At 45.1% G+C, this 27,120-nt stretch overlaps 2 protein-coding genes and 1 long non-coding RNA gene across 24 annotated transcripts in view; 2 read left to right on the forward strand and 1 right to left on the reverse strand.

Moving 5' to 3' along the window:
- The window catches only part of MYRFL (myelin regulatory factor like), a 112,481-nt gene extending 108,984 nt beyond the window's left edge, over positions 1 to 3,497 (forward strand). Inside the window, exons 23-25 of the mRNA XM_006732350.3 lie at positions 2,512 to 2,632; positions 2,976 to 3,050; positions 3,212 to 3,497. Coding sequence (XP_006732413.2) covers positions 2,512 to 2,632; positions 2,976 to 3,050; positions 3,212 to 3,298 — 283 coding nt within the window. The 3' untranslated portion in view covers positions 3,299 to 3,497. The remainder of the gene's footprint in view (positions 1 to 2,511; positions 2,633 to 2,975; positions 3,051 to 3,211) is intronic.
- Positions 1 to 27,120, reverse strand: part of LOC115940598 (uncharacterized) — a 404,464-nt gene that overhangs the window by 195,145 nt on the left and 182,199 nt on the right. For 9 of the 22 annotated variants that reach the window (XR_014145785.1, XR_014145783.1, XR_014145782.1 and 6 more), the window contains 5 exons: positions 22,169 to 22,295; positions 21,682 to 21,803; positions 12,656 to 13,699; positions 11,296 to 12,059; positions 8,191 to 9,142 (listed from right to left, as the gene is read on the reverse strand). The exons of 3 other annotated variants lie outside the window; for them this stretch is intronic. The gene's annotated coding sequence lies outside the window, so the exon portion shown is untranslated. Of the gene's footprint in view, positions 1 to 8,190; positions 9,143 to 11,295; positions 12,060 to 12,655; positions 19,093 to 21,681; positions 21,804 to 22,168; positions 22,296 to 27,120 lie in introns of those variants that run through there. 10 more of the 22 variants (XR_014145795.1, XR_014145780.1, XR_014145793.1 and 7 more) reach the window with 6 other exon arrangements.
- LOC145721840 (uncharacterized) lies at positions 21,799 to 25,926 on the forward strand. The gene is made up of 3 exons (XR_014145804.1): positions 21,799 to 21,958; positions 22,203 to 22,360; positions 24,349 to 25,926. It is a non-coding gene; the product is annotated as an uncharacterized LOC145721840 (long non-coding RNA).

A 27,120-nucleotide genomic window follows, 5' to 3' on the forward strand; every position in this document is an offset into this window, starting at 1 on the left:
TGGGAGTGACCTTGGGTTTGATGCTCACAAGCTACAGACTACCCCTGTGTCCCTTTGAATTGGGGTGGGAGCAAGAGGAATAGCATAGCCCCCTGGGTAGGGAGCTGCCCATTTTTGTGAGCTCCTGTTAGCAGTGCTAACGCAGATACCACCCCCTTCCCCAGGGGAGTTCAAGGAGTCAGAGTTTAGAGTCGGGCCGACCAGGGTTCAAATTTTGTCTCTGCCACTTACTAATTCTCTAACCTTTTGGAGAAACCATTTATCCTCTCTGAGCTGTTTTTATCTATAAAATCAGTTTGAAATAATACCATAAGAAGTAGAGCTGCTGTGGGAATCACTGTTAATAGTAGTGAAATTAATAACTACCATTTGCTGAGCACAGAGCATATCCAGACACTCTCCACTTTAATAGTGGGTCATATAATCTTCACAATAACCCTCGAGTTCGGTTTTTCTTTTCTAGTTTATATTTTTCAGATGGGAACACTTAGGTTTGGAGAGGTCAAATACACTTGTCCTGAAACTCACAGCTAGTAAGCCGTGGAGCTGGGTTTCAAACTCAGCCCATCCTTTAAACCATCACTTTCCTGCCTTCCTGATGAAATGAGAGATGTAAGAATATTGCCCCTTCCTGGCACATAGTAGGCGCTTCATAAATGGTAGCTTTTATTATGACTACCTTTCCTTCAAAATCACAAAGCTCTAATTTAATCTATTCTTACCAAGTATTTAAAATAATTACGGTACTTTAAGACTTCAACCCACTTCACTCAAATTATGCAGTGAGCTACTCACCAGGAAGATAGATGGTTTTTATTTTGTGTCTCTCTGGATTGTAGTCTCTCCTTTTCTGCCCCCTCCACATTTCCTCTCACCTTCCCTTTCCTCTGTCCTCCGCTCTCATCCTCTGCTTCCCCAGCTCTCTCCTTCCTCCTCCATCCATTTCCCACTGCTCTGCCCCGTCCTCTGTTTCACTCAGGCTTCAGACTCTTTCTCTCATCAACTTTGCTTCTACAGTGAGTTGATGACACTGGACCCAACTGCTTGCCTGGGAAAGGTTTGTTTCAAGCAGCAAGTATTTTGTGACTCAGAACTCATCACATTTCACACAGAGCAAGAGCTAAATGGACTATCTTCTACACTCCCTGAGTAGCCTGGAATAGCCTTTCCTCATTCATTCCTAGCTTCGATGGAAGGAAATAAGCCAAAATGGTGTATCCCCTGAAGTGGCAGAAGACCATCTTGAGCCACTAAATCAGGCTTTTTAGTTTAAGAACCATTTTCCTAATATGGGTAACTTAAAAATAACACACATACTCAACTGAGATTGTAGGTTGTCCCACTTGTGCAAAAAGATCACTTCCAAAGACAGATGGATCTCATCCTCTTGGTGATAATTAATGGGCTAACCTCCAGAGGAGAATCATTCTTTCTGGCAGGCCTTCCGCTCTGATAGCTGTGACGGTAGGTAAATTCTAACGGGACTCAGCCCCACATCCCTTCCTATTTGTTTACCTTGTTGCTTCAAACAGTATGTACTCAGATCAGTGGTTTGTAGAATCCGAAATCCTGGAAACTTGAGGTAGATGCAAATTCAGTTGCCAGTGAAAAGAGAAGGGATATCTCCAAAACTGATTTTATTTATTTATTTATTTATTTATTTATTTATTTATTTATTTATTTATTTATTTAGAGAGCACGAGCAGGGGGAGGAGCAGAGGGAGAGGGAGGGAGAGAATCTCAAGCAGTCTCCTTGCTGAGCATGGAGCTTGATCTCATGACCCTGAGACCATGACCTGAGCCGAAACCAAGAGTTGGACACTTAATTGCCTGAGCCACCCAGGTGCCCCCAAAAGTTATTTTAAGATCTATGGTGATAAGAACTTCTGCTGCTGGGTGATTTCAGTGATGAGATTAGGTCTTAGAGACTGTCATATGCACCCTCAGGTTGTTTTGATGGGTTCAGGCTGCCGTAACAAAAACACCATAGCCTGAGTGCCTTAACAAACATTTACTTTCCCCCGTTCTGGGGGTTGGGAAGCCCCGTATGGAGGCTCCGGCAGATTTGGTGTCTGGTGAGGGTCTGCCTCCTGTTTCACAGAAGGCCGGTCACTGTGTCTACCTGGCAAAGGAACAAGAGAGTGCTCTGAGGTCCTTTTGGAAGAGCAGTGATCGCACTCATGAGGGCTCCACGCTCAAGACCTAATCACTTTCCATAGGCTCTACCTCCGAACACATCACACTGGAGGTTAGGATTTTAGCATATGAATTTGGGGGAGGGGAGCACGAACATTGTCTATCACAGTAATCATCTGAGACTGAGTTTCTTTCTGTAATAAGGAGATGTGAACAGGCACATTGGCATTGATGAGCTTTGTGTAATAAGATGCCTACATGAAACCAAATGGGTGTCCCAGTTACGTTCCCACAGGTACCCCTTTCTATCAAGGTGTAGTCTAGCGTAGCTGGTAACTGCTTTCCCTTTGCCCTTTCTTTCTTTGTTTCTCGAAGCACAACAGAGCCATTGATAGTCTTCCAGTGCAAATTCACCCTTGGAAATATATGTTTCCATGGCAAAAGGGGAGCCAAAGGGATACAAAGCCGCCAAGAAGTCTCCCAAGAGATGACACAGGTAATGGTTTCCAGCCCCCGGGCATTCCATCCCCGTCCCCGTTCCTGTCCCCGAAGAAGTGTGTCTAGAATTGTGGCACGGCCTCTGTTCCCCACATGAGAGGGGAGCCATGAGCTGCCCGTCGGGGTTTCTCCTCGCTGGCTGACCCGAGTCACAGGGCTCTGCTCAGCATCTTCCAGGTGTCCTTCAGAGGCTGCAGACTGTTTTAGGGACTCCTCTCAAAAGCTGTCGCCACAGATACTTTTCCTAGAGGAGTCAAAGAAATGCTTTCTCAGACTATAGTCTTTCCCACGGAGTGTAACATGTGGTTATGAAATGGATCTCTCTTTCATTCATTATTTAGGGCTATCAGCACATTTGGAGCCTCCCTGTGGCCCCATTCTTTGACAGCATGTACCATTTCCGTGTAGCTGCGCCGGTAAGCTTGCTTGCTTTCCTTTCCTTTCCTTTTTTTTTTTTTTTTTTGCCTTTTTCTTTCCAGGGAAAAAGAAAGAAACAGACCATTAAATCAATCAATCCATCAATTACTTTAACCAATTCTCACATTAATCATTCCTTTTTTCTTCTCTGTTCTGACAGGATTTAGCGGACTGTTCAACGGATCCTTATTTTGCGGGGATATTCTTTACAGATTACTTCTTTTACTTCTATCGGCACTGTGTCTAATTTATTTGAGTTTGGTTGAGGACTTTGCCAAAGAAACATACTCAGAAATACGGTCAACAGAAACATAGCCTCTTGCAATTTCTTTCTTCTCTTTGAAAAACATTCACATTTATTGCCATAGGACTTTTTCAGGCTTTGGCTTCCAACAGTTTTGAGCCATTAATGAGGAGAATAAAGTGTTGGCTGCAACTTGAGATAATGTGGTCTTTGATTTTACCGAGACTATGAAGAAAACATTTCTTGAGGGAGACAGCACGGTTGGGCTTGAAAATACTGCTTCTGGTATTAAGGAATCTTATGAGGTCAAAGAGGCAGGTCTAACTTTACTTTGTCCGATGTGTTTCTTTTCTTTTCTTTTCTTTTTTTTTTAGAAAGACAGCGAGAGAGGGAACACAAGCAGGGGGAGTGGGAGAGGGAGAAGCAGGCTTCCCGCTGAGCAGGGAGCCCGATGCAGGGCTCCATGCAGGGCTCGATCCCAGAACCCTGGGATCCTGACCTGAGCCCAAGGCAGACGCTTAACGACTGAGTCACCCAGGCTCCCCTGTCCGATGTGTTTCTTACTGTAGCTTTTGAGAAAAATAAAAAGGCCCATTTCAACCATTTCAACTTGGACCCACTAAGCAGACTCTTAAGAATGTGTGATACGGTGTGTGTTAGGGGGATGGGTGGGTGTTGTCTGCTAGCTGAGCTCACATTTATGCAAACTATTGCTATGTGTTTGTGGGAGAGAAGGAGTGGGAGGGAGGGAGGGAGCGAGAGAGAGAGAGAACTGTATACACTAGAGTACAGTACATAGCTTGCTAATGAATTGGATTTAAGAGAAAAAGTTGCAATTTTACCCTATAATGCTTGATGGACACTAAGTTTTCTGTTCTCTCTTGTGAAGCACTAACTTGTGACAAGTCTTTTTTTTTTTTAGAAGATGTTTATTTATTTATTGAGAGAGATAATGATAGAGAGAGAGCATGAGAGGGGGGAGGGTCAGAGGGAGAAGCAGACTCCCTGTTGAGCAGGGAGCCCGATGCGGGGCTCGATCCCGGACTCCAGGATCACGACCTGAGTCGAAGGCAGTCGCCTAACCAACTGAGCCACCCAGGAGCCCCTTGTGACAAGTCTTTTAAGATAACCCAGATAATGTAGGCCCAGAGAGTTACATTTAATCTTCCAGTTGTCATTGTTTTTGGTTTTTGTTTTGTTTTTCCTCCACATACGAGGGTTCCTCTTACAGGGCATTCGTAACCGTCGCCATTGTTTACAGCTGAATTAGCTTTTGGATACTCTGTCTGGCTTATGGGTACATTTGTATGCCTTCCCCAACTCAGAATGGCCAGAAATCCTCTAGCTGGAGACTATCAACCATGTCTTTTATTTTCTGTATTCTGATGTTTTGACATTTGGGGATCTGGTCTCTAGTGGGACTCTACCTCCTAGGGTCAGACAATTCCTAGAGATAGTAAACAACTTGCCCATGAGTGCTTTTCAAATAACAAATCAACCAATCCAGAGTCCACACTGCAACCCACCTCCTGTGTCAGGCTCTCACACTCCACCTGCCCTAACCACATCAGGGCCAGGTACCAGACAACTAGGCACAGCCCCTGTATCCCAGAGCCTGCTAAAATTATTCAAACAAGCCAATCCCCAGCCTGTTCACCCTGCCTCACCTGTTCCTTCCCATAGAAACCACAATAAAGGCCCTTGCCCAAAGCTCCCTCAGCCTCCTGACTGACCCTGGTGCTTCGTTTGTGTGCCTGCCCCCCAACATGTGGCATGTCCCCTTCTCTTGGGAACTGTAACAAACTCTCTTTCTATCTTGTCAATGGCAACCATTAGCCATTCCAATACCTCAAATTTTCTATGAATACACTATATCTTAGGACCTGGAGATTTGAGCCCATCTAGCTCTAGTTCCAGGTGACAAGGCTGCTGAGTGGCTGGCCTTTCCCTCTCTTACTGTTGGTCTGGGAGTCAATTAGGAGATGAGAGTATTTGATTTTTTTTCTTTACCTTAACAGTGATGATCAGTAGTAGTAACACATCCTCCTCTTCCTTATTTTCAAATATTACTAAACTTGTGCCACGTGAATGGAAATTAATTGTGAGACCCCATCTATTAAGAAAAGAAGAGATATGGTCCTTGCTCTCCCAGAAGGCATTTTGAAATGAACTCAATGACACGGAGGTAGTTTAGCCCAGTAGGACCCGACACTTTGGATCGCAGCAGTCCATGCCTTGAGTTCAAATCCTGACCTTATCTTTGTACCCTTGGGCAGGATACCTAACTTCTCAAAGCTTCAACTTCCTCTTTTAAGGAAGAGGAGAGTGAGTATCTAGACAGGATTACATGAGATAAAATATGTCAAGCACAGATAGGCTGTAAATAAATATTAGCTATTATTGTTATAACTGCACGTAACAGAATCATTATAAAGATTACAATGGGATTAGAAACGGATTGAGTCACTGACCACTCACACATACATCAAGGCATGTTTGTCAACTGTCAAAACCAAACTTCAGCTAGAGCATACGCATATGTGTTACATAATATTTGTATTTTTTCTATATTTGGAAAATTGTTCCCCCTTTTACTAACTGCATAGCCTTTGTGGAAAATTAAATAAGGTAGTTAATTCTTGGGAGGAGGATTTCAGGATTCCTGCAATTGCCTGGACTCAGATTCAGACTTGGTTGTCCTCAGTTGTCATACTAGTCTATCCAGCATGCCCTGCATCTAGAGCCTTCATTTTTCCATTTCATTTTTTAATAGCATCCCAGGTGTTTGGTGTGGGAGAGACTCCATCAATTTGACTCTTCCACTAGGAAAGGAATCTGGTCAGCAGCAGGATTACAGAGTTCTTTCCAGCACACAGACGCCATGCTCTTATTCACGCACTTACATTCCTGATAACATGGGGGTTTCAGATACTTAATGTAGCTCAGTAACATTTCCAAAAGAGGATTTCTCTCAAAAAAGTACTGTTTTCAAATTAAATTCTATTACAAAACCAAAAGTCTTTTCCCCACCACAACAAAACAAAACAAAACAAAACAAAACAAAACAAAACAAAAGGATGTATGACAGGAGACTGTGTTGAAAGTCTTCAGAAAGGAAGGATTTAACATAGTGAACAGACCTGTGGCAATCTGTGGCATCCTGAGATTTGTTAAGCCTACTAGGCGAATAAACTTTGCTGGAAGATTCTCTTTGTATTTAGAAGTACTTCTCCAGTTGTGAGATGTCCACTGTGGACCATGCTGCTTCAGGTCAAAAGATTTTTCCTTATGCCCAAGAATTGCCTGACTCTCTACTGGAATATCCCCCAATTTAAGTAATGTCTATAAATCTTTCTCCCCAAAGCTCATAACCTCACTCTAATCATGAGCAAAACCTCAGACAAATCCAAACAGAGTGACATTCTATGAAATACCCGACCAATACTCCTTAAAATCCTCAAGGTTATCAAAAACAAGGGAAGTCTGGGAAACTGTCAAAGCCATGAGGAGCTTAAAGAGGCATGAATTCGCTGTGGTACCCTGGATGGGAGCCTGGCACCAAAAAGGGGCAGCAGATAAAAACCAAGGACATTTCAATAATGTATGGACTTTTGTTAATAAAAATGTTATCAATGTTGGTTCATTTATTGTGAAAGATGTTAATAATAGGGGGAACGAGGTGTGGAGTTTATGGGAACTCTGTGTACTGGCCTCACAGTTTTTCTATAAATCTCAATTTCTAAAATTAAAAAAATTATTTTAAAAAAATCAAAAAAGAAGTCTATATAAGAGCTGGGCTGAAGTATCACATGCTGCCACCCTGTCATTTGTGATAACATAGGATAAATTCAATCCTGAAAAACAGGTACAATTTAACCTCAGGTCACTTATATCTTAGTTACAGTATATGAAATACAGTAACTACTTTGCCAATTATTTGTCAGATTCTGCATATCAATTTAATTAGCTGCCCCCAATGTCATAGAAAATGCTATATAATATAAAATATAAACACTATAAAATATAACACAATCACATAATCTAAACAAGTAGAATTACGATAATTTTATGAGTTCTAATAAAGAAACTCTACAAGATTTTGAAAGTTCTATCAGATTTTTAGACAACCAAATCATAAAAATTCACTTAAAAATTTGCATGCATGAGTTCAACCCTGCAGCATTTAAAAGAAAAAAAAATGTAGAGCTCTTAACCTACCTCTTTTTTACTTCTTTTGCCTAAACAATTTTGGGATTTCAACTGTAGTGGCAGATTCCCAGCAACACATTATTAAAGATCTCCAACAGAAGAGCAAAAAAGCCGTTCTGTTGGCAGTTTACAAAACCCTTCCCAAACCTCCTCTGGCTGGATTCTCACAACGACCTCGTGATGTTGGCCATGAGGGGACTTCTATTCCCCCATTCTGCAGATAAAGAAACTGAGGCACAAAGAGGTTAAGTAAGAACAAGAGATGAGCCAGGTTTTCTGGTGCTACATTTCATCCCTTTCCCCTATATGACCTATCTTCTTCAGTGCGGACACCACACAAGACTTAAGCCTGGGTGGCCCCAACACCGGGAATATATTTCTCACAGTGCTGGAGACTGGACGTCCAGCAGGCTCAGCATCTGGCAAGGGCTCGATCTTTGTGTTGCACACAGTTGCCTTCTTGCCGTGTCTCCGTGCAGGCAGGTGGAGAGAGAGAAAGAGGGAGGAATCACGCTCTTTGGTGTCTCTTTTTCGAAGGGCACTAATCCCACCATGAGGGTTCTCTCCTCATGATGTCACCTAAACCTAATTACGTCCCCAGATGCCCCGTCTCCACAGACCTGGATACGGGGGCTTCAACATATTCCAAAGGGAGACGACTCAGTCAGTAGCATTATATCACTTACCCTTAGGAAATGTTTTCCTTTCTTCATGACTCTTTGGAGTTTGCAAGAGATCGCCAACTCAGATATGGACCCACGCAAAAGGCATTAACAGGCGAATGGCTCCGGTAAGTGATGTTTACACTCACCAGGTCTTGTAAACTGAGAGGATTTATTTGAGGCCATTGGCTTCCGGCCCCAGAGTTGAGAGAAGGCAGAGGGACGGAGAGGAGGGGACTCTCCGGTGGCCACTCAGTTCTGTCCGTTGATATTGCACTGGGGCTGAAGGGCTCACTTAAGAAGGCTAAATACCAGCTGCAGGCTGAGGAACACTTGAGGAAAATCTTAACTCGGCAAAGCTAAAAGCCTGTGGGCTTTCATTTCTTCAAGGACACGTGTCATTGATTTTTGTGTCTGATTCTGAAGAGCCAGATGAGCTCTTAAGCAGTATCCAAGGATTCCAGAACCTAGTGCATTTTTCGTGGTGGTTGTCGGAAGCTTGCAGCATCAGGGACCCCTGATTTACCCGCGGTGCTCTGCATCCAACCCCATCTTTCCTTGGCTGGGTTCCGTGAATGGGGAAAGTCTTCGTCACGTAACTGGAGGGAAGGATGGGTGCCAAAGATCACAGTCTCAATCCTTCAATGTCTCCATGGCCCCACCCGCATATAAATGAGATCACATTTGAGAAAGACTCCCGATAACACGTGTTGGCCAGAGCTGAATTCTCAAGCCGTTTTTAGCCGCACCAGTCTGACCTCCTGTTTAACTGCAGAGGAACTGGAAAAAGAACCGGAGTCAGGGCCAGGAAGCTTGGTCTGGGGCCTGGCTCAATAATTGGCCTGTGGTGTCATCTCAGATACTTCGCTCTCCCGGGTGCAAAATCAGACCCAGAATCGCCTGCCACATTAAGAGTTATTGAGAACACTGAAGGCCAAACTGACGTGACGTGGCAAGTCTCGTGAGGCGGCAGGTGCTGTGGGAACACCACAAGATTAAATTAAGAAGGGTCTTTGGGAAGACATTATTTTGAACAAGTAAATAAGCTGGAAATCCTCACTTCTTTTGATGAGCTTCAGCCCATTATGCTCAGGGGAAGTGACTTACCTTTCCATTCACCATCTTCTTCACGTGGAAACCATATTGCCTAGCACACAGTAGATGCTCAATTAACATTTATGAAGTGAAAGGTGGGTAAATAAAAAATTTCTTCATATTTCCCAGGGTATATGGCAAGATGGCACAGTAAGCCAGATTTGAATTGTTCTCTCTTTCACTGTGGGTTTTTTTTTTTTTATTGTTATGATTTGGAATAATAGGATGTTATTACTCTTCTCCAGACACCTTTAAATCACTTCTAAATGATTTCCAATAGAAACGAGGAAATCACACAGCCCATTGCATGTTAGATTTCAGACCCTGATAGTCAGCTACTGCCTATTATTCATCATTTATATTTATACTGCTGAATTTTTTTTCATAAAGCACAACTGCATAAGAATCTAAATTAATTGCAGAGTAATTATAAAGCACTTAGTGAATGTTTCATATTAGATCCAAACATGGAGCATTACGACAGCAATTAGGCTGCTGTGGTTTTCCCCCTGAAGTGAGTCGTAAGACCTCAGGCCTATCATCCTATACGATTACCGAAATTGGTTTCCTTCTAGTGCGGATATTCTTGGCTCTCAAGAGCAGTCCCTGGAATTATCTGCAGTAGAGAAGCTACTCAGGATTATGTTAAGAAGCAAAAGGCTTCATTACTTCACGAGGGGCCCACTGACCTCTGGGAAGACACTCCACTGTAGATCATCTTTCACACATTGGGCCCCGAGCGCTGGTAACCATTGGCTCATTCTCGCTCTTTCACTGAGACATTTGGGGAGGACTTTCTATGTGCCAGACTCAAGGGAACGAGAAGAGCAGGGCATCATTCCGGACCCTCCTGAGGCATCCCGCATCCGGTGCACCAGCCAGGCGGCCGCCCAGTTAGCCACCCAACAACACGAGAAGCGTTGTAACTGGCGTCAAAGTTGTGCTGGGAGTGGACAGGGCAGGGGCGCTAAGGCTGCCTCTCAGGTACGTGGGACGGAGGATGGAAGGGGAAGCTTCGAGCAGGGAAGAGACATCTGAGCTATCTGGCTCTGAAAGAATGGAATATGGTTTTGGGTTTTGTCTGTTGTTTCTTTTTTAAACAGAAATTAAAAAAAAAAGAGGTTACATATGAAATCAATTCTTGATAAGAAAGAATCTGATTTTAAGTGCACCAGGAACTGCCAAGAGAATAATTACCACCCCCACCCACCTGAGCCAGCCCTTCTGCTAGCTTTGCTCACAGGAGAGGCACTCCTGTTTCTGAAAGACACCCCTTCTTTTCCTCAGCTCCGAAAGCCAGCCATCTGTCCCGGGAGATTCAAGGGAACTGTGGGAAAAGCACAACACGTTGGGTGGGGCTTGGGGTGACTCAGGGAACTGGCAGTGAGCTTGTGGGTGGGGAGGCTGCGCCTCAGGACCGTGACTGACTCATCCACCGGGAGCGTGCTCTCCGTGCTCGGGGCGCCATCAGTATTTGGGCCGCAGCCGAGGGCCGGCTGTCGGTAGCATCTGCCTGCAAGGCTTAGGGTCACTCTGCCCATTTTACAGTAAAGAGTTCTTCCTGCCTGAAGAAAACTTACTTCTCATTTTGATACCTCAGGTGCTCATGGTGGGAAGAGCTGGGAGTACCTCTTAAAAGTCCTCCCCATATGACTTGCCCCTTCTTTGGGCAACAGTACCCCCTGATTTTCCCCTGGCAAACTGTCTTGCTCCAGTCCTCAATCTCTATGAAGCCAGTAAGGCTGACACCCTCCCTCAGGCAAGGGAAGAACACGTGACTCCGGCCCCGGTGAATCAAATGGGGCCTTCATTCCTTTGGCAACAGCACTTGGGCTGGGGGTAACTGTATGGCCCGATTCAGGCTCATCAGAACCATCCCTGGGCGTTTGCCTGGAACTGGAAGCGAAGCGGTAGTCCCGGGGGGGAGTCATTACGCTGGCTGGCGGCGGTGGGCCTGAGCCGCCGGGGCGGCTTGCCTGCCTGAGAACGAGGCTCGCACGAGGGAAGTGGAGCTGAGGGACGACCAGGACACACCTCAGACGGGTCGAGCCCGGCTCAGCCGTCCACCTGGGCCGTGATGAGCTGTGGCCGGGTGAGAGGGTGGTGCGCGGCGGCCCCCTCGGACTGGGCGCGGGCGTGAAGGCGCCTGTCCGCAGGGAATGTGGAAGGGAAGGGAAGAATCTTCAGGACAGCCGCTTTCCCTCATCGGGTCCCTATTTTTCTGAGACGCACACATGATTCCTATTTCCATTTCACAGAAGACTTAGGGTTACGTCCGAGACCCTGCAAGTAGTAGGTGACACATGTGGAATCTGAGACCCGAGATCCAACTTGTTTCCTCAGCACGGTCCTGTCCACCGTGGAAGGAGCTGCTCTCCCTTCCTCGAGCGTCGCAATCGTATCTAGTTTTCATTGTCAAGGGTTTAATGGTGCCACCTCCAGGTTTTAAGGAAACGATTAGTGGTGATCCGGAAGGCGCAGGTCAAGGAAGCAAAGCCGAACCACGGATCTCGAGGCGTGCGCCGCTGTCCACGAATGAAGAAGCGAGCGAACGTTCCCGCGCGGCCGCCCTTGGGGAACGGTGGGCCCCGGGCCCGCGGCGCCGGCGGGGCTTCGGGCAGGAGCTGAGGCGGCTGAGAATTTCATTCTTTCTAAGTTTGAGTAGCAAAAGCCGCGAGCCCGGTAGCGTTTCTTGTTACGAAGTGCCCCATCTGGGAGCTCAATCTCAGATGTACAGCTCGTGCTTCCACCACCTTAGACTCCTCTGTTCTCGCCTTTGTGTCCCGTATCCCACCAGTCTTGGGGCAGGGGGGAGGGGAGGGAAGGAAGAGTTCGTCAATACAATCGCAAAGTTGTGCTTCTTGGTCCCTGATGTGACCTGCCTGCAGGACGCAGCCCTCCCCCCCCCACCCGCTTCATCCTGGTCCTCAGTGTCCCCGGGGAATGTCATCCACGCGCAGCAGCGGTCCTGGTCCTTCGCTGTGATGGGACAGGTGCCATTCTCGTTTCTCTTTTGTGGCTCTTTGGGGAGTGGTCTCTGGTCACTGCCAAATTTAGTGGCTCCCCCACTGAGAGTGACCAAAAATGCCCCAAGTGGCTGCGGCGGGTGTGGCCGCTCCTGCCCACCGGCCTCTGGCACGCTGGTACTGCGGGCACCGCCTGCCGCCTCTGCCATTTAAAGGACCCTGGAGACTCACCCCATAGCCAGATGTGCTTGAATCCTAAGTGCATGGAGATTTTAGAACAAAATGTAAATAAATACATGCAAATGTAGGGGCACTTTTTGGACAGACTTTCTACTGTTACCAAATAGTGCTTTGTTTAATCCGATCTCTGAGGCAGAGTCAAACCAACTCCTATGGAGCCTTTTTAGAGAGGCAAATGTATCCCCCACCTTAGCTCCTTCGCTCCTGGGCGCAGGAGGATCCTGATGACCAAGTCCTCCCAGGAAACTCTGTGCCGGTTACCCCTGAGAATTGGTGCTTGGCAGCTAACTTTTCAAGGCGGGAGTCTCCTGGCCCTTCCAGGAGGCTAGCTTCCGTTTTTCCTTTGTGGCAAGAGCAAAACCAAACAAATAAAAAATTGAGAATAGCACTGCTCCTGAGAAATACATAAACCCAACAGGGATATTCTCCAATTGAGAAATTTTCTCTCCCCTGACCCAAAGGTCTCTGACCTTTTAAGTTTTAGAACAATGCACAATTATTTAAGTCTGTACACTAATACTTCTTTAGTGTGTTTTAGTTTTTTTATTCATGTCTTAGTCACAGACTTTCTGGAACAGACTGTTTTTTAAACAAACCAAATTTAGGACATCTATTTAAATCACTTTTGAAATGCAAAGAATTTTTTTTTTTAAATAGTGATTTACGAATGGCACCATTCCATTTCCATTCTGACGCTTCGACAGGTTAATAAATTTATGTGTTCATGTGATAAATTTTTGACCAGGGGACTGGAAGATGGAGAAAATGATATGAGTGGTAAAAAGAAGGAACAATGGTGTGTGTGTGTGTGTGTCTGTCTATGCACATAAATTGGAGTTAAGCTAGAGTAAGGTAGTAAAATGTTTTCTTCAAGCCACTCAGAGTTCCTGGCTGGGTCTCAAAATTAAACTGACAAAGGCAGATTAATAGGAGAGCAGCACACAGATTTATTTAGTATAAATTTTACAGGACCCGGGAGCCTTCATAAGGAAATGAAGACCTGAAGAAACAGATAAACCTGAGTCTTTTTATGCTACATTTGCTGGGAAGTGGCCAGTCATGTAAAAATATGATAGGTCAGAAAGTATGAGGTAAGTGTAGTAAACTGGGGGAAATTGAGCAAGACCTGTTTGTTCAGATTCTTCTTGGTGGTGTCACTTTGTCTTCAGAGATAAGAACACTCCCTTCCTCTAGGTACAAGTTGGACGTCTCTCGAATGGGGGTTTTATGACCTGTTTCCGAAGAGAAGAGCTATGGGAAGGGGGTCCATTTTGCTGTTTCTCCAACTCCTTCAGCTTAAAGTATTCAGTATGGGGTTCTGGTTCAAGATGGCAACCCACTCTCGGTTGGGAACTCAACACCTGGGGCTTCTCCCCAAGAAGCAAAGGGTTCATACTCCACATCTGGCACCCCAACTTTTAAGATCAGCACCTGAGAGACGAACCCCAAAATATCTAGCTTTGAAGACCATCAGGGCACCTATCCACCAGACCCGTGGGGCTATGGCAAACTGAGTCTCTTCAAGGGACTGTGTGTCGACTCACCTGATCCAGGGCCAGTACAGAAGCAGTCCTCTGAAAAGTCCCCAAACTTTATGTGAAAGAAGCTCATTTCCTAATTTTAAAGTATTGTGCTTAAGTGGCAGGGGCCTGCAGGGATACCCTCCAGGGAGAGAAACTGTTGGATCCCATCTTCCTGTTTTTCCTCCACCTTGCTAAAGCCAACAGGAGCCATCGTTTTTTTGTTTGGTTGTTTGTTTCCTTTCCTTTGCGTGCCATCGCTATATTCCACCTGGTAGGGGCCATCTTCCATGCTCTCCCTCTTCCTTGCTAATACCAGCAATCACTGCAATCACTATCTTTTTTAAAAATTTCACCCTTTCCTTTTTTTTTTTTTCCCTTTTTTAAAACCTTTTTTTCAGTGAGTCCTGTCTTTGTACTCCCTCTCTGCCTCACTGCAGCCAGTAGGCGCCATCTTCATGCTCTCCCCCGGCCACACGCAAGTGCCCGTATCTCACAGAGGGGAGCTTCTACGCAGGTCTGGTGCCTTGATTTTTATGTCTGGCGACCTGGTTTCTGTGGCTGCCACTTAGGAGATGTCCCTTGATTGCCTGGATCTGGAGGCGGGGGGTGGGGGGTGGGGGGCTTGTGTTGCTGGCCCCGGGGGGCTGTAACAATTGGAGAGACAGTTCTTGGCAGACTCCCACACCTAGGGCACTACGCAGACAGCAGACTGAAACACACCCCAGTCTGTCTCAGAAAGGCACGTTTGCTTTTCGGGGAGCTTTGGCCTGAGAAGCAGGCTTCTGGTTTGACACACTTAGAGTCATCAAAGGGGTTCTTCGGGGAACAGAGGCTGGTGAACAGAATCTTTGCCCTCTCCCTCTGTGTCGCCCCGGCTCCCCCTGAATGTTGCAGAGAAGAGCTTATACCCTTCTCTGGTGCCCTGATTTTTGTGGCTGCTACCAGGGGACACATACCTCTCTGTTGCCTAGCTCTGGTGGCCAATGCGGCTTACGCTCGCAGGTGGCACAGGACTGTAGCCAATAGAGAGAGAGTTTGCAGTCAGCTAGTGCCCCCAAGGCACAGCAAGACACAACAGACCGAGGAGCTCAATCGTGTTGGAAAGAGGCCCGTTTGCTGATCAACTAGCTGCAGCCTGAGGGGCAGGCTTCTAATGCACCACACATTTAAGGCCAGCTGGGACCCTTTCCTGAGACCTTGGAGGGTGGGCACTACCTTCTTGCTCTCCCTCTGTCGTGCTCCAGAGCGCCAGCATCTCTTGGAGGGGAGCTTTTATAGGTGTCTGGTACCCCAGTTCTTGCATCCGGTGCCCTGGTTTTTGTGGCCGCCGCCTTGGAGATGCCCCTTGATCATCGGGAGTGGGGGGTGCTTGTGTTCCTGGGTGCCAAGGGACTGTAACAATGGGAGAGACAGTTCTTGGCAGGCTACCACCCCAGGGCCCTACACAGACAGCAGATTGAAACACAAACACAGCCTTTCTGTGAGAGACCTACTTGCTAGTCCTGGAGCTTTAGTTTTAGGAGGAGGTTTCAGGTTCGGCACACAGAGACTCCAGAGGAGCTCTCGGGGAATGTAGGCCGAGGGACGCCATCTTTGCGCTCTCCCTCTGCCTGGCTACAGCCCACCAGTATCTCAGAAACGAGCTTGTACATGGGTCTGGAGCCCGGATTTTGTGGCTGCAGCCAAGGGGACACCGGACACCTCCAGATCACCCGGCTCTGAGGGCCAGCATGCTTTATGCTTGCAGAAGGCGTATATTTGCTTTCTTTAAAAGCCTGAAGGGTCTGACTTCCAATCAGCCTGAATCTAAGGTGCTGATTGAGATTCTCTCCTTTGCGACACTGACTGGTCCTTGCACACCCTCCAATACCCCGAGCTATTAAAAATAAAATTGGCTGCTTGGACAGTCACAAAAGTCTGAGAGACAGCTGATAGCTAGGGCAAGGTTGAGTGATAAGCCTATGCCCTATGGGAGGCCACTGCGTGATGTTGATGCTGTTGGTCCGGGGATCCTCTCCGAATAACGAGTCTTCAGTTTGCCAAGTGTTTTCCTGTGTCATCCCATTCAATTCCTTTTTTTAAATTTAAATTCAATTGGCCAACATATAGTACATCATTAGTTTTTGATGTAGTGTTCAATGATTCATTAGTTGGTTATAACACCCAGTGCTCATCACAACACAACATGGGCCCTCCCTAATACCCATCACCTGGCTACCCTATCCCCCCACCCCCCTCCCTTCTGTAACCCTCAGTTTGTTTCCCGGAGTCCAGAGTCTCTCATGGTTCATCTTCCTCTCTGATTTCTTCCCATTCAGTTTTCCCTCCCTTCCCCTGTGGCCCTTCGCACTATTCCTTATGTTCCACATATGGGTAAAACCATATGATAATTGGCCTTCTCTGCTTGACTTACTTCACTTAGCATAATCCCCTCCAGTTCTATCCATGTTGATGCAAATGGTAGGTATTCATCCTTTCTGCATCCCACTCAATTCTTAGGACAGGCCTGTGAGGCACTTGACACACCCCTATTTCACAGAAGTCGAGGTAGGGTCAGTGAGGAAGACAGGCTCGCCTACGCTGGGCAACAGGAGGACCTATATGCAGGCATCGGAATCCGGATGTTCCCGCCCGCGTGACTACAGCTCCCCTCCACATGTCGTGCCTCACCACATGCCATGCCAGGACTTTGCCCTTTCAGGGATGGTTCTAGAGCACACGGCTGTGTGTTCCTAGTCCCCGAATCTTGTTACATCCGCTCCTGATGGGGCTTGCTAGCATGTTTTGGTTGGCGATTTTTCATCTGACATACTGTCCCTCTCCATACTTTATCCACAGATGGGTACAAAACCCTGGCTTCTCATATCTGAATTATAAATATAGGCTTTTCAGTGATGTTTGGAGGCTCAAGGATTGATGGGTACATAGAGGACTGATCTATGAGAAGTCAAATATATAGCATTGGAATGAGAGATTAAACATCTTCCAACTGATAAAAACAACAGAACGAGAATAGTATACACTAGAAGTTGACAAAAGCGAAATGGGTAAACGCAGGGGCTTGGGAGTTTTGAATCGAAGTTCTGTCTCTTTCCAAATGAGTAGGTTATTTAACCTTCCTGTGCTTTGATTTCCTTGTATCTTATAAAAGGAGAGATTATGGTTTTTGTGACAACTAAAATATCTAATTCACAACTGTGACCGGCACATAGTAAGTACTCAGTAAATGTGAGTTTATTATTACGCATCGCATCAACCTCCTTGTTTTTAATATAGAGCCAAAGAGGCCCAAAAAGCTTAAGTGATTTCAACTTTCATTAACAAATTAGGATGAAGCTTTTGCTCTGGAGCAGACATTAACTAGTTGATGGCTAGAGACCTGCTGATTTCTATTCTAGTATGATGTTCACCGCACTCACTGCCACTTTGGGTTTTCAACAGGTTTTTGATATTCCGAACAGTTCCATAGGTGGCCTGGGTAGCAGTAATCCCCAAACTGTCTTCTTTCTTCATTTGTCTTCTTGGTCTGGAAGGCCCTGGAGTGTGGACTGAAGGCAAGGAGCCCTGAGCTGAGCCACAGTTGCTGCAGAACTGGCTGGCGGGGGGCCTGGCATGCAAGTCAGGGGCGCTCTTGCCGTCCGGGGCTTGGGATGGCTCTCCCCAGGCACCTGTGTCCAGCCCCACCCGGAGACTGGAGACCGTTTACCCGGCTGAAGTGAGTGCTGTTGGCATCTCCATGACCGAGGACGGTAAGGAACCCGGTTAGCCTGGGCTGTGGGGCAGGGGCGTCGGTCTGCTGCTGACCCTCCTGCCCCATTATACAGCTCTCTACTGCAAAGCCTTTGTGCCCAGAGAACTCTCTGGCTCTGAGCTTTGGTACTTTTGTTTGGAGCAGCCTCGCCCCAGTCTTCAAGTTTCAGGTAAGGCATCTGGTGTATAACTAAGGGAGAAGCAGAAGTAGTAAAAATCTTTTCTTACTTGTGTGAAGCCAGGTATGTGCAAATAAACAATGAAGAAGTACAAATGACTTACGAGAGGACTCATACAAACTCCCAGGGGACTAGTCCCCATCTTTACAAACCAAGACTTGCCTAACATTTCACTACTTTGTTTTCCTCTTCATTCAGAATGCAAATTTATGCTCATCGGTGGCAATGTAAGGGGTACATTCCCCTAAAAATGATTGCAAATGTTTGTCTCATTGCAAAGTATTTCAATGTCATCAAATGATTCTTCCTTCAACGAGAGCTCCTGCATGTGAAGCCTGTGTGTGCAGAAAACCCAGAAATGTTGAAAATAGACCTTCTTAGACAGGCTAGCCCAGGGGAATTCACTGCCCCAGTTACAGTGTTTTTGGATTGCACAGGATAAACGGTTCCAAACTGAGGAATGTGCAAGATGGGAGAAGCTGTGATCTTTTGTCTTTACACAGGGAATGAGGAATTAGTCATACTGACTTTCCAATGCATTGAGTTATGGAAGTGGACAAAATTCCATTTTTTTAAATGTTATTTTATCAGAGTAATACATGCACATGGTTTCAGGAGTTGAATGGGACCCATGAGCTCACTGTTGAGGATATAGTTCTCTCATACACATCCATTTCGCTCTCCAGCAGCATGGAATTTCTGCTCTTTCAAGCTTTTTGTTCTTGAACGAGGCCCATGTTTCTAAAGAATATGCTTATGCTGCTACTGTTCATCAATTTTAGACATTACAGTAGATGAAGATTTAGCTCAACTACCTTCCGCTTCATCCTGCAATACGTTTCTACCAAAAAACAATTTATGTTCTGTTTTCATTATTCTGAATGCAAATGTCCTTCATTGGGGAGCTTAGAGGTGTGATTCTCTTTTCTGTAAATGTTTATTGTTGCTGTTTCCTGGGCTCTGTTTCCCACAGCAGCTGGGACGTTTTCCACCAGGCACACGCTTCCCTTACTTAGTTAGGCCGATGACCAGCATTCACCAGCCTTGTGGTCAATAGATGTTTCCATGAACAGCACCTCCCCAGGCAGCGAGTTTATCTAGATCGGTTCCCTCTGGCTTCTGCCGGACCTCACTGAGCAGCAAAATGTGAGGCCCCGCCCTGGCCTAAGATTCCTAAGTAGGATTTAGAGATGGAGGAGAGAGAACAACATAAATAAAGGCGAGAGGCAATCGTGAGTATGGCATCGTCTAGAAAGGCTTTTCTGAGACCTTTAGATGCCACCTGCTATAAAATCTTACTATAATGTGGATGTGGATACCAAGTCAAGGAATGGGGTTAGAATCACTGAGGGTTTTCTGTTCTCTTCATAAATATGACATGGACGTCTGGACAGCCTAAACATCGATTTCATTCCGAAATGGATTATTTGGTTTACGAAACCTGGAATCTCTCACCCCGTGTTTTACCATCAGGCCCCTTATGAAGGTGTCTTCCTCTTCCTCCTTCCCGCATCACTGCTGAGAAAAGATAAGCAGGTGCCTGCGGTTGCGATCCAGCCTCTGTGCGGACCCCTGGAGGCCCGAGCGCAAAGGGACCCAAGCCTGCGCAACCACACGCAGCCATCACGCACCTGCACACATCCTCAGAAGGACCGAGCACACAGCGACGTGTGCACGCGCATTGATCCTCTCTGGGTTTTCACTTAATTCTCTCTGATTCTTTTAAAGCCTTTTCCCAAGGAGAGAGAGAAACCAAGAAATAGATTCTTTACTATAGAGAACAGACGGATGGTTCCCAGGGAGAGGTGGGTGGAGGGATGGGGGAAATGAGTGACAGGAATTAAAGAGTAATCATGATGGGAAAAAAAAAAAAAGAAAAAGAAATAGGAAAGGCAATAATGAATGGAGGAACTGGAAGGGAAGGGATGACAGGAAGCTCAAAAACCATCCCTGTTGCATTTTTGCTTTCAAACCCAGGATGTAGAAAAACATATTTATAATAACCAGTGTAAGTTACTGGAGATCATAAGCCAAGGACGTGAAAAGAAAAATGCTGGTAAGTCATTTTAATAAAAACAGAATTTCTGTTTCAGTTCCCCTGTTAATGTCCCTGCTAGGGATAGGAATCACTGAAGAGATTTGTAGAGCAGTCAGTCTTCTCATGGCCAGTGGAGACTCCTGAACTTTCTCCCAGGCTCGTCACTGGTATTTAGTCTAGTACAACATGAATTGAGATTTTTCTTTCTGAAACTTTCATTTTAAAAGGCATGAATTCCAAGCAGGAAAAGCAAAGTCTAGACGTGCATTCAAATCATGTGTAAAAGAATAAGAAATGTTTAACTAGTCATCGTCATTAATATATGTAGAGATAGAATTTGTGGTCTACGGAGGATCCAAAGATCAAAAAATTGTCAGTGAATGTTTAGCTTTGTTCTTAGGAGAAGCTGACATTATAAACATGGGATCCACTTAGCAGGTGTATCCCCAACCTGCAGATGGCTGAAAATATCAACCTGAAGCATAGGCCTTCCTCGGACTCCCCATTTGCCAAGAACACGGCTGATTAGAATCAGGTTTTCCATGTAGAGTTTCCTGTAGGGAGCAAATATTTGATCAACTGGCATAAACATCCCAGTCAGCCCGGCCGTTTTGGTTCTCCTTGTAAATGAACTGGTCTTTGGTTTGTACGACCACTTACCTGAGAGGTGGGTTTGCATGAGGCTGACCACCAGAGAGCTGCTGTGTTCTGGTGCTCTATCAAAATCAAATTAATGAACCTGCACATTTGAGGGGGTCCCTGCACACCTTTCTGCCTACAGGCCTACTCCCGCCATTTTCAGAGCCCAGGGTAAAAGTACAAAACTCAAGCCTGTGTCTTATTCCCCTCTTCTGCCCCCTGACAGCTCTAGTCTTCACATCAGGAACGATGTGAGCATCCATGAGGACCCCTCAGCCCTCAAGTCCAAGTTCTGCCCCAGTTCCTGCCTGCCCAATAGCTACTCCTTGGCCATCTCACAGGCCTAGGGGTGTGCATAGGGCAATGGCTACCTTTGTGAGGACAGACCCAAGACAGAAGTCCGGGCAGGATCTGGTACTTGCTATAGGCCATTTCATGAGGGTGATCTAGGGGTGAGGGGCTGACTTCAGGGTGGACATGTCTCCTCACTATGTTGAGAGAGTTTTGCCAGAGGAAGGGCCTAGCGTGGGGGACCTACCTGCCCAGTTCTAAGGGAGATAGTGCCCATGTGACTGTCCTTTTCCCACTCTGAGGACATTCAGGAGTGACCATATTACCTCATCAGATGATCCCTCTATCTCAGCTGGCTAAAACTACAATACTTCTTACTAGAATGTAATCTGCCAAATTGTGGCCTAAGGGGGATCTGACTCAGGCCTGTGGACCATAAGCAAAGCCATATCTTGTTTGAAATCACTCTCTAGAGAACTAGAAGAAACTTTGGGATTTTCTATTAATATTTATAGCGGTTCCTCAGGCAATTGGACTGAATTCTGAGCTATGTAGAAATGCAGTCTGGGGTCACAGCCTCATCTGTCTTAATTACAGGGTCAAGGACAGAGAAGACTTCATTTAACTGCTAATGGAAGTCCTTAATCTGACTGAACGTGAACAATTTGGCCCAGAGAAATTAGCACCTGGTGTCAGCCAATGACATTCAGATAGTTTTAAAATAATCTAATCTTCCAGAGCTCTGTGCTTGGCTGATGGATAAGAGAATTGGAAAGGAATGACGTGGAACTTACTTGCTTATAAATATGCTTTGGAGCAGAACCATTGCAAGAGTGATCTCATTTTGTTCCAAGAGATTTCACTGCTGTTTCACAAACACTCCATCCGGTCTTGCTAATAGAACAAAGCCGCAGAGCTGCATTAAGAGAGGGGCAGAAATGGATTTTAATCTACTCAGCCAGCTGGTCTGTCATCTACATTATATGGGGGGAGGAGGGAGAGAAAAACATAAGACATAATGTGACACACAGAGCACTGTGATGTGATGACCTGATAGAGGAGGCCTTAAAGGTAAATGGATGGGGAATCTATCTTTACAAAGTTCTGGGTGGGATGAAATCGAAATGGCTGAAGCACTGTGGGCAAGAGGAAGACCGGCCTCCATGGCTGTTCATTTAATTTTATTTCTGGTCAATCATTCATTGAGCAAATATTGAAGGACCGGCCAAGTGCAAGGCACTGTTTAACAAGTGACCATTTCTAAAGATCTTTTTCCTTCACCTTCTCTTTTATCATTTCTTAACTCCATCTTCAGCCGCATCCCCGGGGAGGTAGTGTCACATAATAATGAGCCACACGAGGCCTTGTAACCAGGCTCTTTCGCATCTCGGAGCCTCGGAGTCCCCATCTGCAAAGCAGGGATGATCATAGTGCTTGGCTTACACCAGCGGCTCAGCACACACTGAACTCCCAGTAAGTGTTCAGTATGAATGATGTTATGAAAAAGATAATAATAATTTGCTTCACAGGCTGCTGCAGCTAACGGAGAGCCACCTGGAAGACAAAGAGGCATTAGGCAGAAACGAAACAAGAATAATGTTTGTAACTTGCGGTGTTTTGTGTTTCTTGAGCATGAAGAAACCATTAGCATTAACTGAGTATGTACCATGCTAGGATATAAGCGAACCTTCTGATCTGTGATATTTGTTGGGGAGAAAAAAAACAGTTTTCATTTACCCTCTTACGTTCAGTGGCTGAAGCCCTGAAAAATAAACTGATAAGAGACAGATTGGCAGGAGGAAAGGGTTATTTCATATGAATATGCAGTGGGGGGGGGGGGAGTTGTCTCACAGAAATGAAGTGATAATTCCAAAGAGGGAGTCAGACCGTAAGGCTTCTAGACCGTTTTAACGAAGCATGATAAATGTGGAGATATGACATGACCAAAGAAAAAAGAATTTGAGTTTGTGGGAAGTTAAAATATATACCGGAAACGAATGGAAGATAAGGGTTGTTCATTTTAGTAAGGTTTGTAATGCAGATTCCTTTAGGGTGCCATCACTGGGCTGATAAGAGTCTAGCGTTGTCTCGGGTGATTAAGTCATTCTGCCCCTCCTGGCACTAGAGCGGGGCTCAGGGGGGACACCTGCACAAAAGGAAATTTACCCTCTGCTTTGAAGCAGGCAAAGGGAAGGGAGCAAGCTTTGTTTTGTGTCATTTCTCAATTGCCTTTAGTTCAAAATAATCTTTATGCCAAAGTGGCATATTTTGAACAGCATATTATTGTCTGCATCATATTATTTAATACGCCCTCACACAATACCCCATAAACTGGGTACTCTTGTAATGTCCATTTTATATTGGGGTAAACTGAGGTTTAGAGAGGTAAAGTATTTGCCATGTTTACACAGGTGGTAAGTGGTGGAGCTGGGAATCAAATCCAGGTTTCACAAGTCTAGAACCAGCAGCCTCCAATCTCCCTGAAACTCTGTGGCCCCGAGGTGGCAGAGATTCTGAAACCGCCAGGATTACAAATAAATTCCAATTCTAACCATTAGAGGAGGGAGAAACCTGTTTGCTCAGGAGCTGGGCCCTGGACTCTCCTTGGTTATTGTTTAGAGGAATTCATCATATAGTGCTGGATGACAGACTTCTCTTACAGTAAGAAGGGAAGCTTGTGCTGAAATTCTGAAGTAAGCCTCCAAGTCACTTTTCACTGTGGTTCCGTAGTGACCAGTCATTCTGCCCTCCTTGGTTTGCCCCGGCTGGAGGTGTGTCTTTGCACTTGGCAGAGTTCTTACGCATTTAAGTGACTCCCTGTTTGTTAAGTAAGAAAATTTGGTAGATTGGTGTTCCTCTCTGTAGATGAGAGAGAAACTACTACGCATCTGGAGAAAAACAATTAGGGCCATCAAAAATCTTTAGGGTGGACTAATCGGGTTTTATTAGGTAATCAATATGTGCAAAATGAGCAAATAGAAACTAGTTGCAGAATCCGGCCATACATAGGTATTTGTTTGTTTGTTTTTTTAACTCAACAAGTCTAAATTCACAAAGTCTAACTTCAACTCATCAAACTCCATTCTCAAGCAATTGGTTCTTTTGTTTTGACTGCAAATTTATCACAAGTGTTGATGACTTGGTTTGCTTTCCTACTCCAAGACCTCCAGAATTCAGTGACAGGTCCTTTGGTTTCCTGCTGAATGGCTCTAAATGTGTTTCCTCTTGGGGGATGGGATTCTGAAAGCATTCTGAGTTGGTGAACCATTTGCAGATTGATTCCTGGTCAAACAGGTTCAGTCCCCACTTACCCATACAGCCACAGAGGATAACATAGCTCGAGGCTGGAGCAAGTATGAGGTAAATTCAGATATTGAGGCACAGAAACATACAGGCAATTGATTTTTACCTCCATACAAGAACTTGTCTCCTCAGGATAAAGTATAAGCTCCTTTACACAGGAGGAAGTCTGGTGTCGTGGTTAAGAATGCAGTCCTGGAGACCGTCTGCCTGCCACTGGACTACGACAGCCATCTTGCTACCAGGAAGAGAAGGCCTGTCTGAGCGTGAGGTCAACATGGCCAAAAGCAGAGCTTAGAGAGAGTGAGAAACCAGGTCCTGAAGATGCTGCAGGAAATCAAAATACCCCACCCCAAAATATGCCACTTTGGCAAAAGGATTATTTTGAGTTGGAGGAAAATGAGAATCAATGGATGCAGAAAGAAGCCTTCGTGGAGGGTCCATCATCTGACTAAAAGTAGAAACTTCTGAGAAATGAGGACTGTCCTCTCCTGTGGAAGTCTTATGGCAACGAAGAAGATAAAAAGTTGGCACCAAGATGGACCTACACAAACCAACCTTCCTCTGTTAGTTTTCCCTATAGATTTATTTACCTTCCCACAATTTGCTGCCCTTGGAAGCCTAAAATCTTTTCCTTTTTCTAATCACTTCTGTACAAATTTATTCTTCTTTGTTAAGATGCTATATAAGCGCCAAGTTCTAACCACCACTTTGAGTTACTTGTCACTGAGTTTCTCCTATGTACATGCATGCTGCATGTGTTGGTTTTTTTTCTTGTCAGTCTGCTTTTTGTCAGTCTAATTTGTAGGGCCCCAGCCAGAGAGCATAGGAGGTAGGAGGGTACAGAGAAGAGGTTTCTTTTCCTTCCCTACAGTGCTACTAGGAGCCCTGATCAAACTGAGCTTGAAGCCACAACCATTGCTAGATTTTTCAGGCATGTAAGCCAAAACGTTTCTGTTTTGCCTAAACTGTCTTAGGTGGGTTTTTTCCATCATTCATATTCTGTTCTCCATCTATCAAAATGTTCCCCAATATCCAAGCCCGTTCAAATGCACCTCTCCATGAAGCCTTCCTTATTCTCTGAAGTTTTCCTTATTCCACCCAGGCAGAATAGCATCTGCTTGTCTCTCTCTCCCCTTCTGTTCCCATGTAATACTCAGTTGGCATTTCTCTAAATGCCCTTACCGATTATGCATTGGGCCATTAAATGCCTGGGGACTCTGGAGCTGGATTGCTTAGGTTGTAATCCTGGTTCAAACACCCAGTAGCCGTGTCATATCTTCCCTAATAGAATATAAGGGGCTCATGACAGAGATCTTGGCTTGAGCCCTTTTCCTGTTGTGCTACCCATCTTGCTGTCCCACCCCTGTGAACAGGGCCTATTTGTAGACCTACCTTAGAATCCATGTGTTACCCCTCTGCCTTCTTTCTCATCAGAAGACCGATATTCCCTTGGCCTACCTACTATGCTCAGACTTCAGGTCTTTGCCCGCCCTGCAAATATGTTGGAATCTCGGACTTCCTAAATCTTCTCTATTCTAATGATGCCTGATCAGGATTATGACATAAACAAACAATCTCAGTGACTGACCCCTTCTCTTTTCTGGATTCTGGAAATGTCTGGTGCTTGAAGAGATAAAGTTTGATCCAATGGTCTATCTTGACTGTAAATAATTCATTCTACTGAATTAGAAAGTAAAATCTATTCCCTGGTTACTATAAAATGTAGTTCAAAATCTGTACTGTCTTGCTTTTGCTTTTCTGAGAGGCAGTCTGAAGGGTTAACTGTTGACAAAAGCCCTTCATTCAAATGAATAGACTCTGAAGAGTTTGTAAAAGAATATTAAATCCAGATGTTCTACTAAGGATGTTGTTCTTGAGCTAATGGGAAAATAAAAACAACATAATTTAACAGAGCCAAAATGTACATGAACAGAGAACAGAAAGGATTAAAGGCTTTTAAACAATAGCCTGGGTTATGGTCCCATTTCTTCCACTTAATAAATATATGACCGTGGGCAAATCACATAATTTCTCAGTGTTCCCTTCTGCATAATGGGATTAATAATAAGCTACTCTATCACTATTACACTGAGCTGGGATGATGATCAAACTGGCTGATGTACAGTTGCTTTGCTACATACATAAGGTGGTATTATTACTCTTTCCAAGTGATCCAGGGGGTGAAATCTAATTTCTTAGTGGGACTTTTACACAATATTTGGTAATGATTGGAATACAACATCCTTGAGAAACTCAAGTTTAATTCTTTGTAAAATGGCCATGTTTATTTTGTGGGCAAAGAAAGTAATGTCTGAACTTACGGAGACTATTCCTGCTACTTTCATGTTTAGATTGACAACTATAATTAGATTAGTAAACAATAATGTAATATAACTACATAATTATAATTCTTATAACAGATGAATGAAATAGAGCAGAAAAGCAAGTGGGGGTATTGAATCCAGGTTTGGATATTGGGTCAAAGATTCTTTAGGTTTGTTGCTTATATGTTGGACTTGAGCTTACCCCATCCTACTCGGCTTTGGGTTTCTTTGCTTTAACATCATATATAACTTATTTTCAAACTCCTTACCATGGTGTGAACTTAGATTCTTAGGTGCCATGGAATTTGTCTCCCTAAAAAGTACTTCGTAGCAAGACAGCTGAGGTCTTCCCATCGATAGTCACTATGTTGACATTTGCACTGATGTTGCAAAAGCAATCTGGGTAACAGTGACATTAGCAGTAATCAAGGGAGTGACACCAAACCTTACTACTAATCATTGATTGTATTCTTCTCCACCATTAACTTCCAATCTAGACTCTCTGAATAACTCCACATAGACAAGGCCTCACACAGAATGGTCACGTGGTATTTCTGGGATCCTGGACCACTGAGGCACTGAGCGCAGGCCTGTCAGGGAAGCCAG

Source organism: Leptonychotes weddellii, chromosome 5, assembly GCF_054177405.1.
Source record: "Leptonychotes weddellii isolate Sample4059 chromosome 5, ASM5417740v2, whole genome shotgun sequence".
NCBI lineage: Eukaryota > Metazoa > Chordata > Mammalia > Carnivora > Phocidae > Leptonychotes > Leptonychotes weddellii.